The sequence below is a fragment of the Oncorhynchus clarkii genome, chromosome 21 (assembly GCF_045791955.1).
Source record: "Oncorhynchus clarkii lewisi isolate Uvic-CL-2024 chromosome 21, UVic_Ocla_1.0, whole genome shotgun sequence".
Classification (NCBI taxonomy): domain Eukaryota; kingdom Metazoa; phylum Chordata; class Actinopteri; order Salmoniformes; family Salmonidae; genus Oncorhynchus; species Oncorhynchus clarkii.
In genome coordinates, this window is record NC_092167.1 from 51,207,116 (window position 1) to 51,224,615 (window position 17,500).

Sequence of the window (17,500 nt, forward strand, 5' to 3'; positions counted from 1 at the left end):
CCACACTCCTCTGACCAACCTGGAACTGGAAGCTGTCCATCCTGGCCTCGTCCTCCGCCGTGTGAACATAGAACACCTTACTCCCCGCCAACTGGAGCTGTGTAAACGTCGTGACGGCGACGCCGGGCCGGTCCGTGACCTCTAAACGACCTCTGGCAGGGTCACGGGTCAGGGTAAAGGTCAGGCGCTCGTCGGGGGAGTTGAGGTCGGAGGTGCTGAGGAGGTCTGTGGTGAGGAGCGCCCGCCCCCCCTCTTTTAACGACACGCCCTTATTCACCACGACAACCGGGAACACCGCGTCCACCCCCCCGACTGTCACGTAGAAGTACCGGTCGATTAAAGGGTTCACGCCGTCGGTGACGTCGAACTTGATGAGGTCACGAACTCCTCCGAGCCCAGTGTGAATGTAGCGGATCAGACCAGAGTCGAGGTCGTCCTGGGTAAAGTTCATACCCACCGTCATATTTAATAAAACCTTACGTGAAACGACTAAACCTGAGGAAGGGAAGTAAGAGAGAAGTGTAAAAAAAACAAGGCTGGGTCTGAATGGTACTAGATTAGTTAGGTTAGGTTTAGGATTTGATTCGTTTAGGATAGGTCTGGGTCTGAAATGGTCAAGGGTAGTGCACTAGATAGGGGACAGCATTTGGAATGCAGGCCAAGAGTAATCAGTAGAGTAACTGACTATTTTCTTCCGATCTTCCTACTCTAACATGGTTTACTTTCAGAACACCTTGACATTGCTTCTGTTCTATGTTATTTGCACTTCCAATTATAACTGTAATTGACTTTGCTAATCCAGTTGAATATTGTACGTACATTTGAATTGTGTGTTGTATGTTTTATGTTGTTGTTGATCTGAATGTTGGTTACTGTCAACTATTGACAATATAAAATAAAATGTTTGGACAAAAGGTAAGACAGTAAACCTTGATATGAAGTTGGAGACACCAGACGTTGCAGGCAGCCCTGCTCCGGATCCCTGCGGATGATAAACATCAGAGTCCCGTCCTCTGAGTCCAGATCGGTGGCTTTGAGGATCTTATTGGTGATGACTTTCCATTCCCTGAACTCCACCTCCAGCCCAGTGTTGATCGCCAGGCGAGGGGTCTCGTCGTCGACCGGTATCACCGTGACGATGACCTCCTTCTCTACGACGTGTTTCCCGTCCGTTACTTTCACCGAGAAGTTGTCGTGTCTCGTCTCAGAACCATCGTGTTCGTAGACGATGGTGGTACCGGTTCGGATCTGATCCAAGGTGAACGTCACAACGATAACGGTCCCTGTCGCCAGGTGCTGGACGATCTTCCCGTGTTTTGGAGGAACCACGACCTCGAATTCCAAAACATCGCCCGGAACGTCGAGGTCGACCACATTGAGGATCGGAACGCCGACCGCGAGGCTCATCCCTTCCATGACCACGAACTCTCGCGTGAACACCTGAGGCTCCTCATCATTGTCTGGGAAGATCACAAAGGTCAAAATGCTCATCTCTGATTGGTTGATACCGTCTGAACACTGGAGCGTCGTCCTATCCTCGACGGGTTCCGTTCCTTTATGTATATTCTGAACGTAGACGACATTCCCGAGTCGAACGTCTCGGTAGTGGAACGCCGTCACAACGATTCCCGCTCTGGACTTCTCCGAGCCAGGACTGGCTGAGGTGATCTCTAAGTATCCGAATGTCGGCTGGACCAGGATGGTACAGAGAACAACGTCAACGTCAGTGTCAGAGTCCTCTACTCTGATGTTCTCTACTGTTACCACCTTCTTCTCTCCTTCCGAGACCTTTAACAGATCCCCGACACTGATTATGGGTGGAACGTTGTCAACAGGAAGTATTGACACCTGCACTTTGACCTTCTGAATGACCCTGTTGCCCCCGGAGATCCACGGACCAATCACGGTGAGCGTGAAGGTGTCGTTGTGTTTCCCAGGTCCAACCTCGCCACTGGTGTGGACATAGGTCACCTGGCCGTCGATGATATCGCGCAGCGTCAGCCTATCAGAGGGCACGCCCTGCACCTGGACGACCCCGAAGCGAGGAGGTTGTTGGATGAGAAAGGTGAGGTCATCAACGTGCATCCTGCCGCTGACCTGGACTTTGTCTCCTGTGATTTGTATCTGTCCGTTCTCGTTTACCTCTATGATTATATGGAGTTCACGCGGTGTTGGAGGGGCCGTCGGTGGCGTTGCCACGACAGCCGGAGTAACAACGTTGATTCTGATCGTCACGGGAACCTTGTGGTATCCATCGCTAACGTCCACTTTTACAACATCACTCCCTGGACCGTTACCCCGGTGAATGTACACTACCACACCCCTGTGGATGTCTGCTAGGGTGAAATGGTTCCATACGGACAGATCTACACCAACACATCTCAGAACGCCAAACTTTGGAATCTGGGTCACGATGAACGTGATATTATCAGCACTCGTATCCTGATCTGTAGCATCCAACACATCCTTAGTGAACACATACGTATTCTTTACATTGACGTTGAGGTCGACACCAGTTTTGGTGACTGGGGGTTTGTTGTCCACTGGTTGCAGGTTGATAGTAAAGACTCCATCTACAGAGTGTCCTACTGTATCTTTCACAATAAAGGTGAACTGGACCACTCTAGGTGTGGTTCCCAACTCCAGATCTGGTGGCTTATAGGCTACTTTGAGGTGGTTGACCTGTGCCTGGGTGAACTCAGTGACAACAACATTAGGGTTGTCAGTCAGGACGATATGGCCCAGTGGTGTTGGGTCGTTCTGGTCTGTGTTAGTGGGTGGGATAACGATAATATACCTCAGGTCTCTGTCGTCAGAGTCTAGATCTGTGAAATGTAAACACGTCTTCTGTATCGGAGTGAGTTGGTACTCGTTGACGGTCAGGACTAGAGTGGAACCGGGGAAGGGTTCCGGAGCGAGGTCGTCGACCGGGTGGATTCCGACGAGGAACATGTTGTCGCCTGATTGGTTGGGAGGGACGTTGTCGTCCTGGCAACGGAACACTAATTGGTCAGTGAAGGTGGAGGTGAGTTGAGGTCCGGTGTGTTGGTAGAACACCCTACCCTCTGTTACGTCTCGTTGGAGCCATTCGGTGACGACGCATTCGTAGACTCGCTCGGCGGAGTTGAATGTCCATCCGGTGAGGTCCCCAGGTGGGTGTAATTGTCTGAGAAACACCTAATAATAATACAATGCATTTCATAAAAGAAGAATCACAAAGCTCCAGACAAAATATAATAATGAAGGCAACATACATTAAGAATCAAGGAACTCACCTGTCCGATGGTCGAGAACGGCGCCACGAGGACAAACTTCACTGTCGAGACTTCGGAATCAACATCCGTCGCACTTAGAACCACCGATGATATCATCTTGGTCTCCTTTTGGGACAGGATCAACCCGGTGTTGACATTGATGACCGGAGCCTCGTCGTCCATGGCAACAATCGTCACTGGGAATAGGAAGTCGACGTCGAGTTGCCCGTCCGTCATGCGGAACAGGATGTTATCGGAGAACGTTTCGGAACCGTCGTGTTCGTAGACAACCACTCCGCTGTCGAGTTGCGCCGGCGTAAAGAACTCCCGTTGCCGCGGTGACCCAAGAGGCGACCCGAGGACTGTCAGGACGCCGTGTTTACATCCTCGGAGGACGGTGATCCTGACGTCTGACAGGTTGTCTTCGTCGCTGATTCGGAGGTTATGGTTGGACGACAGCGGTCTGGACTGGCCCTTAAACAGCATCTGGGAAGGACAGAGCGAGAGAGAAAAAGGTTGATAATGCCAGAGGCCTCATAAGACATTATGTACCTTTGGAAAGTATTCAGACGCCTTGACTTTTTCCACATTTTGTGATGTTACAACCTTATTCTAAAAATGTATGAATTCGTTTTTTTCCCTCATCAATCTAAACACAATACCACATAATGACAAAGCAAAAACATCATTGTTATATTTTTGCTCATTTATAAAAGCTTGGCACACCTGTATTTGGGGAGTTTCTCCCATTCTTCTCTGCAGATCCTCTCAAGCTCTGTCAGGTTGAATGGGGAGCGTTGATGCACAGGTCTCTCCAGAGATGTTGGATCGAGTTAAAGTCCGAGCTCTGACTGGGCCACTCAAGGACATTCAGAGACTTGTCCCGAAGCCACTCCACATTGTCTTGGCTGTAGGGATGGTGCCAGGTTTCCTTCAGACGTGACCCTTGGCATTCAGGCCAAAGAGTTGAATCTTGGTTTCATCAGAGCAGAGACTCTTGTTTCTCATGGTCTGAGAGTCTTTAGGTGCCTTTTGGCAAACTCCAAGCTGGCTGTCATGTGCCTTTTACTGAGGAGTGGCTTCCGTCTGGCCTCTCTACCATAAAAGTCTGAGTGGTGGAGTGCTGCAGAGATGGTTGTCCTTCTGAAAGGTTTCCTATCTCCACAAAGGTACTCTGGAGCTCTGTCAGAGTGACCAACGCGTTCTTGGTCACCTCCCAGACCAAGGCCCTTCTCTCCTGATTGCTCAGTTTGGCCGGGCGGCCAGCTCTAGGAAGAGTCTTGGTGGTTCCAAACTTCTTCCATTTAAGAGTGATGGAGGCCACTGTGTTCTTGGGGACCTTCAATGCTGCAGAAATGTTTTGTCACCCTTCCCCAGATCTGTGCCTCGACACAATCCTGTCTCGGAGCTCTACGGACAATTCCTTCGACCGGTCTTGGTTGTTGCTCTGACATGCACTGTCAACTGTGGGACCTTTATATAGACAGGTGTGTGCCTTTCCTAATCATGTCCAATCAATTGAATTTACCACAGGTGGACTGCAGTCAATTTTGAGTCTCATAGCAAAGGGTCTGAATACTTTTGTAAATAAGGTATTTCATGTGTATTTTTTTTATACATTGATACATTATGGGGTATTGTGTGTTGATTGCTGAATATTTTTATTTATTTCATCCGTTTTAGAATAAGGTTTTAAAGTAACACAATGTGGAAAAAGTCAAGGGGTCTGAATACTTTCCGTACAATTACACAATTTGATGGCGCATGTGTGTGTGTGTGTGTGTGTGTGTCCGTGGGTGCGTGTGTGTCCGTGCGTTTGTGCGTGTGTGTGTGTGTGTGTGTGCGTGCGTGCGTGTGCGTGTGTGTGTGTGTGTGCGTGTATGTGTGTGTGTGTGTGTGTGTGTTGTGTGTACCTGTCCAGTATTGATGGTGACTACAGGAGCCAGTGTGTTCATGGGTTTGACTACTATCATGAAGGAGAACCGTTCTGAAGTGACCCCGTCTGAATCCACAACCTCCATCTCTACATGGACGATCCTCTCAGAGGGACGACCAGAATCCTGGGGCAACAATTACTTTATTTATACTATGTTCTTACCTACTCACCTTATTTATATTTGACACGTTTGAAATACTTTGATCACTCCAAAGATACGTCATAAATAATGTCATTGGGAAACTTAACACAATATACAAATACTCAAAGACTCGCCTCTGCTGGAGGTCTGTAGGCGATCTTCAGGTCTTTGACGTCCCGCTGACGGAACGACGCGATTGGCTGGTTCTGGTCGTCCGTGCTGATGATGTCACCTTGGTCTGGAGCCAATGTAGTGAGGATGTTGAAGATGAGGTCGTCAGAGGCGGACTCTGCGTCTTCCGCTGCCAACACGTCACTGGTGATGGCCGTCGTCACAAACTGGTCCACCTTTATAGTGAATAAACATATATATTTTTTTTAAATACATAATTAAACATTTTGATCAGAATAGGATGTTGCGTCGTTGTATTTTACATGTGTAAAGTTGTCTTGTTGTTGGGTGATTGTGATACGGTGTAAGTGCTAATCATTGAATAAATAAATCGACCGATCAAATCACTCAATCCGTCCGTCAATCAATGAATCAATAATAGGTGTACCTCCATCATCATCATGGTGAGAAAGCTGGGTCTGGGAGGGCTGTTGGTGATACCCTCTCGGATCCTGAATAGAATACATCACACATACATCACACAAGATGACCCCAGAGATGACCCCAGAGATGACCCCAGAAGGTCACATATGGTAACACATGTATGAAAGCATTTAAGTGACCCCAGAGATGACCCCAGAGATGACCCCTGAAGTGACCCCAGAGATGACCCCAGAGGGTCACATATGGTAACACATGTATGAAAGCATTTGAGTGACCCCAGAGATGACCCCAGAGACGACCCCAGAGACGACCCCAGAGGTCATGTATGAAAGCATTTGAGTGACCCCAGAGATGACCACAGAGATGACCCCAAAGACGACCCCAGAGACGACCACAGAGATGACCCCAGAGGTCATGTATGAAAGCATTTGTTAAAACACTTCTGTCCCAAGGGCTCCTCGACGGAAAACCAGAGACAGTGGGGCAAAACCAGATACAGTGGGTCAAAACCAGAGACAGTGGGGCAAAACCAGATACAGTGGGTCAAAACCAGATACAGTGGGGCAAAACCAGATACAGTGGGGCAAAACCAGATACAGTGGGGCAAAACCAGATACAGTGGGGCAAAACCAGATACAGTGGGTCAAAACCAGAGACAGTGGGGCAAAACCAGAGACAGTGGGTCAAAACCAGATACAGTGGGTCAAAACTGTAGCATCTAATGACAAAGGACTGGACTATTCTCTACATAACACCCTGTTCTCTACGTAGTTCCCTATTCTCTACATAGTACCCTATTCTCTACATAGTACCCTGTTCTCTACGTAGTTCCCTATTCTCTACATAGTACCCTATTCTCTACATAGTACCCTATTCTCTACATAGTACCCTAATCTCTATATTGTACCCTATTCTCTACATAGCACCTTATTCTCTACATAGTACCCTAATCTCTATATTGTACCCTATTCTATACATAGTACCCTAATCTCTATATTGTACCTTATTCTCTACATAGCACCATATTCTCTATAAAATATCGTATTCTCTACATAGTACCCTATCCTCTATATAGTACCCAAAGACAAAGTTAGAAAACACAAACAATGCAAACCTGACTGTGATCAGGAAGTACTCCTGCTGTGTGGCCCTCCCGTGTTGGTCTAGTAACTCTGCTAGCATGGGGATGTAGTCGATATGAGGTGCGTCAGAGGTAGCGGTGAGTTTATAACGAACATCCATGTTGAGGAAAGCATGGCAGTCCGTCGGTTGACCGTCGGTGACGTAATTCAAAAGAGTTCCATGTCTGGGGAAACCGCCCGTTCCGATCAACAAGGTGAGTTTACACCGCGACGCGGAACCGGAGGAACCGGCCGCGCTGAATGGAATCCCCAAGCTCTGACCATTGATGGCGCTAGAGATCCCGTCCAGCTCGCTCACGACCAGCGGAGTGTTCGTGGTCACGACCTCTCGACCGTTCGCGGTCGCCTCGACCTCTAAGGTCAGCGGTATAACCAGCGTGTCCGTCTGCGTGTCATACCTCACCTGTAACCTCACCGTATCCCTGGTAATGACCTTTGACCCGAAATGCATGTACTTCACCTGGCCTTTCTCGAACGCGCACGGGAACTTCTTTGGGGTGAGTGTTCCCGGTATGACAGCGCGGTCATAGTCGAAGACCGTGACGTAGCAGGAGTCGCCTGGAAGGACTCTGGTCACCAGGTCACAGAGAGGATCCAGGTAGGCCCAACTCCCCCGGGGGACCTTCAGCCCTCTGTTGCCCAGGATGATGGACCCTGGCTGGGGTCGGGGGTGATGGTGGTAATGGTGCCAGTTGGTCCCTTCTACAGACGGAAAACAGAGATCCAGAATGAGAGAGATACAGAGATATATCAGAGGTTGCCGTTTCTGTTTGGCCGGTGTTGTTTGGTGTCGGTGTTGACGTCCAGGGCTGGACTCAGGATCCAGCTCTTCTCCTGCCGTTGTTGTAGCCATAGTGTTCGCTTTCTCTCTGTCTGTCAGGACTGTGGCTGCTGGAGGCCCTTTATATACCGAGACCCTCTTCTGAGACCCTCCTCTGCCTCCCTTTCCCCAAACCCACTCCTCATATCTCGCTCTTTTACAGACCCTTCTCTCTCCCTCCAACCCTCTCTCCATGCAGACTTTTTTCTCACACCCCTCCCTCACTCTACAAACATTTACCGAGGGGGGCGGAAGGCACTCCAAAGTCACTCCCAACAAACTGAGTAAAACCCCCTTAGAACAAATACCTCTCCAGACATTACCTCTCCACACATTACCTCTCATCACATTACCTCTCCACAGATTACCTCTCCACAGATTACCTCTCCACACATGACCTCTCCACACATTACCTCTCCACACATTACCTCTCTACACATGACCTCTCTACACATGACTTCTCCACAGATTACCTCTCCACACATTATCTCTCCACACATTACCTCTCCACAGATTACCTCTAGACACGTTACCTCTCCACAGATTACCTCTCCACACATTACCTCTCCACAGATTACCTCTCCACACATTACCTCTCCACACATTATCTCTCCACACATTACCTCTCCACAGATTACCTCTAGACACGTTACCTCTCCACAGATTACCTCTCCACACATTACCTTTCCACAGATTACCTCTCCACACATTACCTCTCCACACATTACCTCTCCACACATTACCTCTCCACACATGACCTCTCCACACATGACCTCTCCACACATTACCTCTCCACAGATTACCTCTCCACACATTACCTCTCCACACATTACCTCTCCACAGATTACCTCTCCACAGATTGCCTCTCCACATATTACCTCTCTACACATTACCTCTCCACAGATGACCTCTCCACAGATTACCTCTCCACACATTACCTCTCCACACATTACCTCTCCACACATTTACTCTCCACACATTACCTCTCCACACATTACCTCTCCACAGATTACCTCTCCACACATTACCTCTCCACACATTTACTCTCCACACATTACCTCTCCACACATTACCTCTCCACAGATTACCTCTCCACACATTACCTATCCACACATTACCTCTCCACAGATTACCTCTCCACACATTACCTCTCCACAGAATACCTCTCCACACATTATCTCTCCACACATTACCTCTCCACAGATTACCTCTCCACACATTACCTCTCCACAGATTACCTCTATACACGTTACCTCTCCACAGATTACCTCTCCACACATTACCTCTCCACACATTCCCTCTCCACAGATTACTTCTCCACAGATTACCTCTAGACACGTTACCTCTCCACAGATTACCTCTCCACACATTACCTCTCCACACATTCCCTCTCCACAGATTACTTCTCCACAGATTACCTCTAGACACGTTACCTCTCCACAGATTACCTCTCCACAGATTACCTCTCCACAGATTACCTCTCCACACATTACTTCTCCACAGATTACCTCTAGACACGTTACCTCTCCACAGATTACCTCTCCACACATTACCTCTCCACACATTACCTCTCCACAGATTACCTCTAGACACGTTACCTCTCCACAGATTACCTCTCCACACATTACCTCTAGACACGATACCTCTCCACACATTACCTCTCCACAGATTACCTCTCCACACATTACCTCTCCACACATTACCTTTCCACACATTACCTTTCCACACACTACCTCTCCACACATTACCTCTCCACAGATTATCTCTCCACACATTACCTCTCCACACATTACCTCTCCACAGATTATCTCTCCACACATTACCTCTCCACAGATTACCTCTAGACACGTTACCTCTCCACAGATTACCTCTCCACACATTACCTTTCCACAGATTACCTCTCCACACATTACCTCTCCACACATTACCTCTCCACACATTACCTCTCCACACATGACCTCTCCACACATGACCTCTCCACACATTACCTCTCCACAGATTACCTCTCCACACATTACCTCTCCACACATTACCTCTCCACAGATTACCTCTCCACAGATTGCCTCTCCACATATTACCTCTCTACACATTACCTCTCCACAGATGACCTCTCCACAGATTACCTCTCCACACATTACCTCTCCACACATTACCTCTCCACACATTTACTCTCCACACATTACCTCTCCACACATTACCTCTCCACAGAATACCTCTCCACACATTACCTCTCCACACATTTACTCTCCACACATTACCTCTCCACACATTACCTCTCCACAGATTACCTCTCCACACATTACCTATCCACACATTACCTCTCCACAGATTACCTCTCCACACATTACCTCTCCACAGAATACCTCTCCACACATTATCTCTCCACACATTACCTCTCCACAGATTACCTCTCCACACATTACCTCTCCACAGATTACCTCTATACACGTTACCTCTCCACAGATTACCTCTCCACACATTACCTCTCCACACATTCCCTCTCCACAGATTACTTCTCCACAGATTACCTCTAGACACGTTACCTCTCCACAGATTACCTCTCCACACATTACCTCTCCACACATTCCCTCTCCACAGATTACTTCTCCACAGATTACCTCTAGACACGTTACCTCTCCACAGATTACCTCTCCACAGATTACCTCTCCACAGATTACCTCTCCACAGATTACCTCTCCACACATTACTTCTCCACAGATTACCTCTAGACACGTTACCTCTCCACAGATTACCTCTCCACACATTACCTCTCCACACATTACCTCTCCACAGATTACCTCTAGACACGTTACCTCTCCACAGATTACCTCTCCACACATTACCTCTAGACACGTTACCTCTCCACACATTACCTCTCCACAGATTACCTCTCCACACATTACCTCTCCACACATTACCTTTCCACACATTACCTTTCCACACACTACCTCTCCACACATTACCTCTCCACAGATTATCTCTCCACACATTACCTCTCCACACATTACCTCTCCACAGATTATCTCTCCACACATTACCTCTCCACACACTACCTCTCCACACATTACCTTTCCACACATTACCTTTCCACACATTACCTCTCCAAACATTACCTCTCCACACATTACCTTTCCACACATTACCTTTCCACACACTACCTCTCCACACATTACCTCTCCACAGATTATCTCTCCACACATGACCTCTCCACACATTACCTCTCCACAGATTATCTCTCTACACATTACCTCTCCACACACTACCTCTCCACACATTACCTCTCCACACACTACCTCTCCACACATTACCTTTCCACACATTACCTCTCCACACATTACCTCTCCACACATTACCTCTCCACACATTACCTTTCCACACATTACCTTTCCACACACTACCTCTCCACACATTACCTCTCCACACATTACCTCTCCACACATGACCTCTCCACACATTACCTCTCCACACATGAGCTCTCCACACATTACCTCTCCACACATGACCTCTCCACACATTACCTCTCCACACATGACCTCTCCACACATTACCTCTCCACACATTACCTCTCCACACATGACCTCTCCACACATGACCTCTCCACACATTACCTCTCCACGAATTACCTCTCCACACATTACCTCTCTACACATTACCTCTCCACACATTACCCAAACACATTACATCAAGACACAACACCTAGAATTCTGTAAAGTATGTTTTATTCCAAAAACAATCACCGTGTGACTTGGCATCATCTCCTGCGATTATTATCATGCGCAAAACATTATTCAAATGAATAACAAAAAAACAATAAACATTAGTTTTTATCTTGAAATACTAAAAAAACATACGGAATGAAAAACGTAAAAAATATAAAAAATTGGGAAGTAAAAGTTATTTGAAGCTTTTTACATTAATCTCTAAATCAACCACAACAGAACATTACCATTTCACAACACTGTATGTGTCTTCTATATATCCAGGTTGACTTCAATGAAGACGTCACCTGAACCTACAGGGTCAAAGGTCAGGCCTGGAGGCTCAGGGGTCATCCCCATGGCAACGTTGTTGTTGTTCCCATTCTGCTCCCCGTTGTCCGATTTGTCCGACTGCTTGTCACTCAGGTCCAGGTCCAGGCTAAAGCCCACCCTCTTTAAGGGCGGAGTCAGAGTGATCGCACAGTCACAGAAGTTGTCGAAGCTGTCGCCATCACCATCACTATCACCATGACCCTGCTTCTCTCCTTTTGTTAGAGAGAGATGAGAGAGAAAAAGGAGTGAGAGCGAGAGAGAGAGGAGAGAGAGAGAGAGGGGAGGATGAGAGACAGAGAGAGAGAGAGGGGAGGATGAGAGAGAGCGATATCGATCTTACTCACGTTTTTACTTTTTATCAGGATAGGTTTGACTGAATATTGTCCATCCTACCTCCTCCCCAAAGGACCTCTTAGGAAGAGAGAGAGAGAGAGAGAGACAGAGAGACAGAGATACAGAGAGACAGAGAGAGAGAGACAGAGACAGAGAGAGACAGAGAGAGACAGAGAGACAGAGAGACAGAGAGAGAGAGAGAGAGACAGAGAGAGACAGAGAGACAGAGAGACAGAGAGACAGAGAGACAGAGAGAGAGAGAGAGACAGAGAGACAGACAGAGAGAGAGAGAGACAGAGAGAGAGAGACAGAGAGACAGAGAGACAGAGAGACAGAGAGACAGACAGACAGAGAGACAGAGAGACAGAGAGACAGACAGAGAGAGAGACAGAGAGTAATCTATCCTTACCGTTCTCTCCAGTGGACCCCGCCTCCCCAGCTGAGCCATTGGCTACAGGGCTCATAGCCTGGTGGTCATCACCACCACCCTCTATCACGTACTCAAAACCTCCAGCTTTCTCTGGAAACACAATACAACACACACTTACAGCAGAGCCATCATCAACACACACTTACAGCAGAGCCATCATCAACACACACTTACAGCAGAGCCATCATCAACACACACTTACAGCAGAGCCATCATCAACACACACTTACAGCAGAGCCATCATCAACACACACTTACAGCAGAGCCATCATCAACACACACTTACAGCAGAGCCATCATCAACACACACTTACAGCAGAGCCATCATCAACACACACTTACAGCAGAGCCATCATCAACACACAATTAGAGCAGAGCCATCATCGACACACACTTACAGCAGAGCCATCATCAACACACACTTACAGCAGAGCCATCATCAACACACACTTACAGCAGAGCCATCATCAACACACACTTACAGCAGAGCCATCATCAACACACACTTACAGCAGAGCCATCATCAACACACACTTACAGCAGAGCCATCATCAACACACACTTACAGCAGAGCCATCATCAACACACACTTACAGCAGAGCCATCATCAACACACACTTACAGCAGAGCCATCATCAACACACACTTACAGCAGAGCCATCATCAACACACACTTACAGCAGAGCCATCATCAACACACACTTACAGCAGAGCCATCATCAACACACACTTACAGCAGAGCCATCATCAACACACACTTACAGCAGAGCCATCATCAACACACACTTACAGCAGAGCCATCATCAACACACACTTACAGCAGAGCCATCATCAACACACACTTACAGCAGAGCCATCATCAAATTCAAAAATAGACAGACAGACAGGTAAGTCACCATGGTTACCATTGGGTTCGAAGGTTCCGGCTTGTTCCATGCAGGTGAGTGGGGTGTCGTGGTCGTATCCCGCAAGGTGCAGGTCAAACGAATACTTCTGTTGGAGAAATATAAACAAATAACAAAAGAGTTTAATAGGGTTTTCTGACCATGATTTTCCCAGACATACATTCTAGCAGTATAGTAACAAGATCACAAGTACTTGTTGTTAAATGCCTCACCCTTGACTTCTTCCTCAGGATATAGAGAACCACCACCAGACACACAATGACTAACAATATGAGAATCAGGATTACATAGCCTACAGGAGAGAGAGATGGGGGAGGGAGAGAGGGAGGGAGGGAGGGAGGGAGGGGGAGAGGGGGGGAGAGAGAGAGAGAGGAGGGAGGGAGGGAGGGAGGGAGGGAAGGAAGGAAGGAAGGAGGGAGGGAGGGAGGGAGGGAGGGAGGGAGAGAGAGAGAGAGAGAGAGGGAGGGAGGGAGGGAGGGAGGGAGGGAGAGAGAGAGAGAGAGAGAGAGAGAGAGAGAGAGAGAGAGAGAGAGAGAGAGAGGGAGGGAGAGGGAGGGAGGGAGGGAGGGAGGGAGGGAGGGAGGGAGGGAGGGAGGGTAAATAGTGTTGCAGTTCATTCCAATTTCAAATAAGCGTAAAAATGTATAAACATTTACAGTACCAGTCAGAAGTTTGGACACTCCTACCAGCTTCATTAGGTAGTCACCTGGAATGCACTCCTACTCCAGGAGTTTTTCTTTATTTTTACTATTTTCTACATTGTAGACATCAACACTATGAAATAACACATGTGGAATCATGTAGTAACCAAAAAATTATTCAAAATAGCCACCCTTTGCATGATGACAGCTTTGCACACTCTTGGTCTTCTCTCAACCAGCTTCATTAGGTAGTCACCTGGAATGCATTTCAATTAACAGGTGTGCCTTGTTAAAAGTTAATTTGTGGAATTTCTTTCCTTCTTAATGCGTTTGAGCCAATCAGTTCTGTTGTGACAAGGTAGGGGTGTGTACAGAAGATAGCCCTACTTGGTAAAATACCAAGTCCATATTATGGCAAGAACAGCTCAAATAAGCAAAGAGAAACGACAGTCCATCATTACTTTAAGACATGAAGGTCAGTCAATACGGAACATTTCAAGAACTTTGAAAGTTTCTTCAAGTGCAGTCGCAAAAACCATCAAGCGCTATGATGAAACTGGCTCTCATGAGGACCGCCACAGGAAAGGAAGACCCAGAGTTACCTGCTGCCTCAGAGGATAAGTTCATTAGAGTTACCAGCCTCAGATTGCAATCCAAATAAATGCTTCATAGAGTTCAAGTAACAGACACATCTCAACATCAACTGTTCAGAGGAGACTGTGTGAATCAGGTCTTCATGGTCGAATTGCTGCAAAGAAACCACTACTAAACGACACCAATAAGAAGAAGAGATTTGCTTGGGCAGAAACACGAGCAATGGACATTAGATTGGTGGAAATCTGAGATCTTTGAGTCCTAATGAGACCTAATTTGAGATTTTTGGCTCTAACCGTCGTGTCTTTGTGAGACGCAGAGTAGGTGAACGGATGATCTCTGCATGTGTAGTTCCCACCGTGAAGCATGGAAGAGGAGGTGTGATGGTGTAGGGGTGCTTTGCTGGTGACACTGTCTGTGATTTATTTATAATTCAAGGCACACTTAACCAGCATGACTACCACAACATTCTGCAGTGATACACCATGCCATCTGGTTTGTGCTTAGTGTGGCTATCAATAAGTATTTGGTCACCTACAAACAAGCAAGATTTCTGGCTCTCACAGACCTGTAACTTCTTCTTTAAGAGGCTCCTCTGTCCTCCACTCGTTACCTGTATTAATGGCACCTGTTTGAACTTGTTATCAGTATAAAAGACACCTGTCCACAACCTCAAACAGTCAAACTCCAAACTCCACTATGGCCAAGACCAAAGAGCTGTCAAAGGACACCAGAAACTAAATTGTAGACCTGCACCAGGCTGGGAAGACTGAATCTGCAATAGGTAAGCAGCTTGGTTTGAAGAAATCAACTGTGGGAGCATTTATTAGGAAATGGAAGACATACAAGACCACTGATAATCTCCCTCGATCTGGGGTTCCACGCAAGATCTCACCCCGTGGGGTCAAAATGATCACAAGAACGGTGAGCAAAAATCCCAGAACCACACAGGGGAACCTAGTGAATGACCTGCAGAGAGCTGGGACCAAAGTAACAAAGCCTACCATCAGTAACACACTACGCCGCCAGGGACTCAAATCCTGCAGTGCCAGACGTGTCCCCCTGCTTAAGCCAGCACATGTCCAGGCCTGTCTGAAGTTTGCTAGAGAGCATTTGGATGATCCAGAAGAAGATTGAGAGAATGTCATATGGTCAGATGAAACCAAAATAGAACTTTTTGGTAAAAACTTAACTTGTCGTGTTTGGAGGACAAAGAATGCTGAGTTGCATCCAAAGAACACCATACCTACTGTGAATCATGGGGGGGGAAACATCATGCTTTGGGGCTGTTTTTCTGCAAAGGGACCAGGACGACTGATCCGTGTAAAGGAAAGAATGAATGGGGCCATGTATCGTAAGATTTTGAGTGAAAACCTCCTTCCATCAGCAAGGGCATTGAAGATGAAACGTGGCTGGGTCTTTCAGCATGACAATGATCCCAAACACACCGCCCGGGCAACGAAGGAGTGGCTTCGTAAGAAGCATTTCAAGGTCCTGGAGTGGCCTAGCCATTCTCCAGATCTCAACCCCATAGAAAATCTTTGGAGGGAGTTGAAAGTCCGTGTTGCCCAGCAACAGCCCCAAAACATCACTGCTCTAGAGGAGATCTGCATGGAGGAATTGGCCAAAATACCAGCAACAGTGTGTGAAAACCTTGTGAAGACTTACAGAAAGCGTTTGGCCTCTGTCATTGCCAACAAAGGGTATATAACAAAGTATTGAGATAAACTTTTGTTATTGACCATCCACCATAATTTGCAAATAAATTCATTAAAAATCCTACAATGTGATTTTCTGGAGAAAAAAAAATCATTTTGTCTGTCATAGTTGAAGTGTACCTATGATTAAAATTACAGGCCTTTCTCATCTTTTTAAGTGGGAGAACTTGCACAATTGGTGGCTGACTAAATACTTTTTTGCCCCACTGTATACAGTGCCTTGCGAAAGTATTCGGCCCCCTTGAACTTTGCGACCTTTTGCCACATTTCAGGCTTCAAACATAAAGATATAAAACTGTATTTTTTTGTGAAGAATCAACAACAAGTGGGACACAATCATGAAGTGGAACGACATTTATTGGATATTTCTAACTTTTTTAACAAATCAAAAACTGAAAAATTGGGCGTGTATATATATATATATATTTCAGAAAGTTTCACATGTAAGTTTACATTTTTTTAAATAAATTAGCAAAAAGTCAAAAAAACTGTTTTTGCTTTGTAATTATTGGCTATTTCGTGTAGATTGATAATGTAATTTTGTTATTTTTCAAAAAGGGACCCAAGTTTAGAAAACACGTCTAACGGCCTAGTGGTCTGTCTTTCCTGTGGCAGATGGGAGCCAGCTAGCTCAGTGTGTGTGAGCTCAGGCGTAACGGCTGTGGTTACATGCACAGGAAGACTGACATGCAGCTAGCTAGCTACAGGACTCTCGGCCCAACCTCACGCACGCGGGCACACACACACACACACACACACACACACACACACACACACACACACACACCACAAACATACACACACAGACACACACACACACACACACACACAGACACACACACACACACACACACACACACACACACACACACACACACACACACACACACACACACACACACACACACACACACAGACACACAGACACACAGACACACACACACAAATTGTCCATTACGTTACCCGGTGATGATGTCGTTATGGTATTCTTCTCATCCA

The 17,500-nt window shown here is 46.9% G+C and overlaps 2 protein-coding genes across 2 annotated transcripts in view; both read right to left on the minus strand.

The window, feature by feature from the left end:
• Positions 1 to 7,882, minus strand: part of LOC139379251 (FRAS1-related extracellular matrix protein 2-like) — a 9,098-nt gene extending 1,216 nt beyond the window's left edge. Inside the window, exons 1-8 of the mRNA XM_071122048.1 lie at positions 7,831 to 7,882; positions 7,002 to 7,731; positions 5,892 to 5,955; positions 5,467 to 5,679; positions 5,168 to 5,314; positions 3,276 to 3,740; positions 957 to 3,177; positions 16 to 495 (exon numbers count right to left, since the gene is read on the minus strand). Coding sequence (XP_070978149.1) covers positions 16 to 495; positions 957 to 3,177; positions 3,276 to 3,740; positions 5,168 to 5,314; positions 5,467 to 5,679; positions 5,892 to 5,955; positions 7,002 to 7,731; positions 7,831 to 7,882 — 4,372 coding nt within the window. The remainder of the gene's footprint in view (positions 1 to 15; positions 496 to 956; positions 3,178 to 3,275; positions 3,741 to 5,167; positions 5,315 to 5,466; positions 5,680 to 5,891; positions 5,956 to 7,001; positions 7,732 to 7,830) is intronic.
• A 3,669-nt stretch (positions 7,883 to 11,551) lies between these two features.
• The window catches only part of LOC139379521 (uncharacterized), a 7,982-nt gene continuing 2,033 nt past the window's right edge, over positions 11,552 to 17,500 (minus strand). The window contains exons 2-6 of the mRNA XM_071122340.1: positions 17,465 to 17,500; positions 13,761 to 13,840; positions 13,549 to 13,636; positions 12,623 to 12,733; positions 11,552 to 12,092 (exon numbers count right to left, since the gene is read on the minus strand). The exon at positions 17,465 to 17,500 is cut by the window's right edge and continues 399 nt beyond it. Of these exons, the coding sequence (XP_070978441.1) occupies positions 11,821 to 12,092; positions 12,623 to 12,733; positions 13,549 to 13,636; positions 13,761 to 13,840; positions 17,465 to 17,500 (587 nt within the window). The 3' untranslated portion in view covers positions 11,552 to 11,820. The remainder of the gene's footprint in view (positions 12,093 to 12,622; positions 12,734 to 13,548; positions 13,637 to 13,760; positions 13,841 to 17,464) is intronic.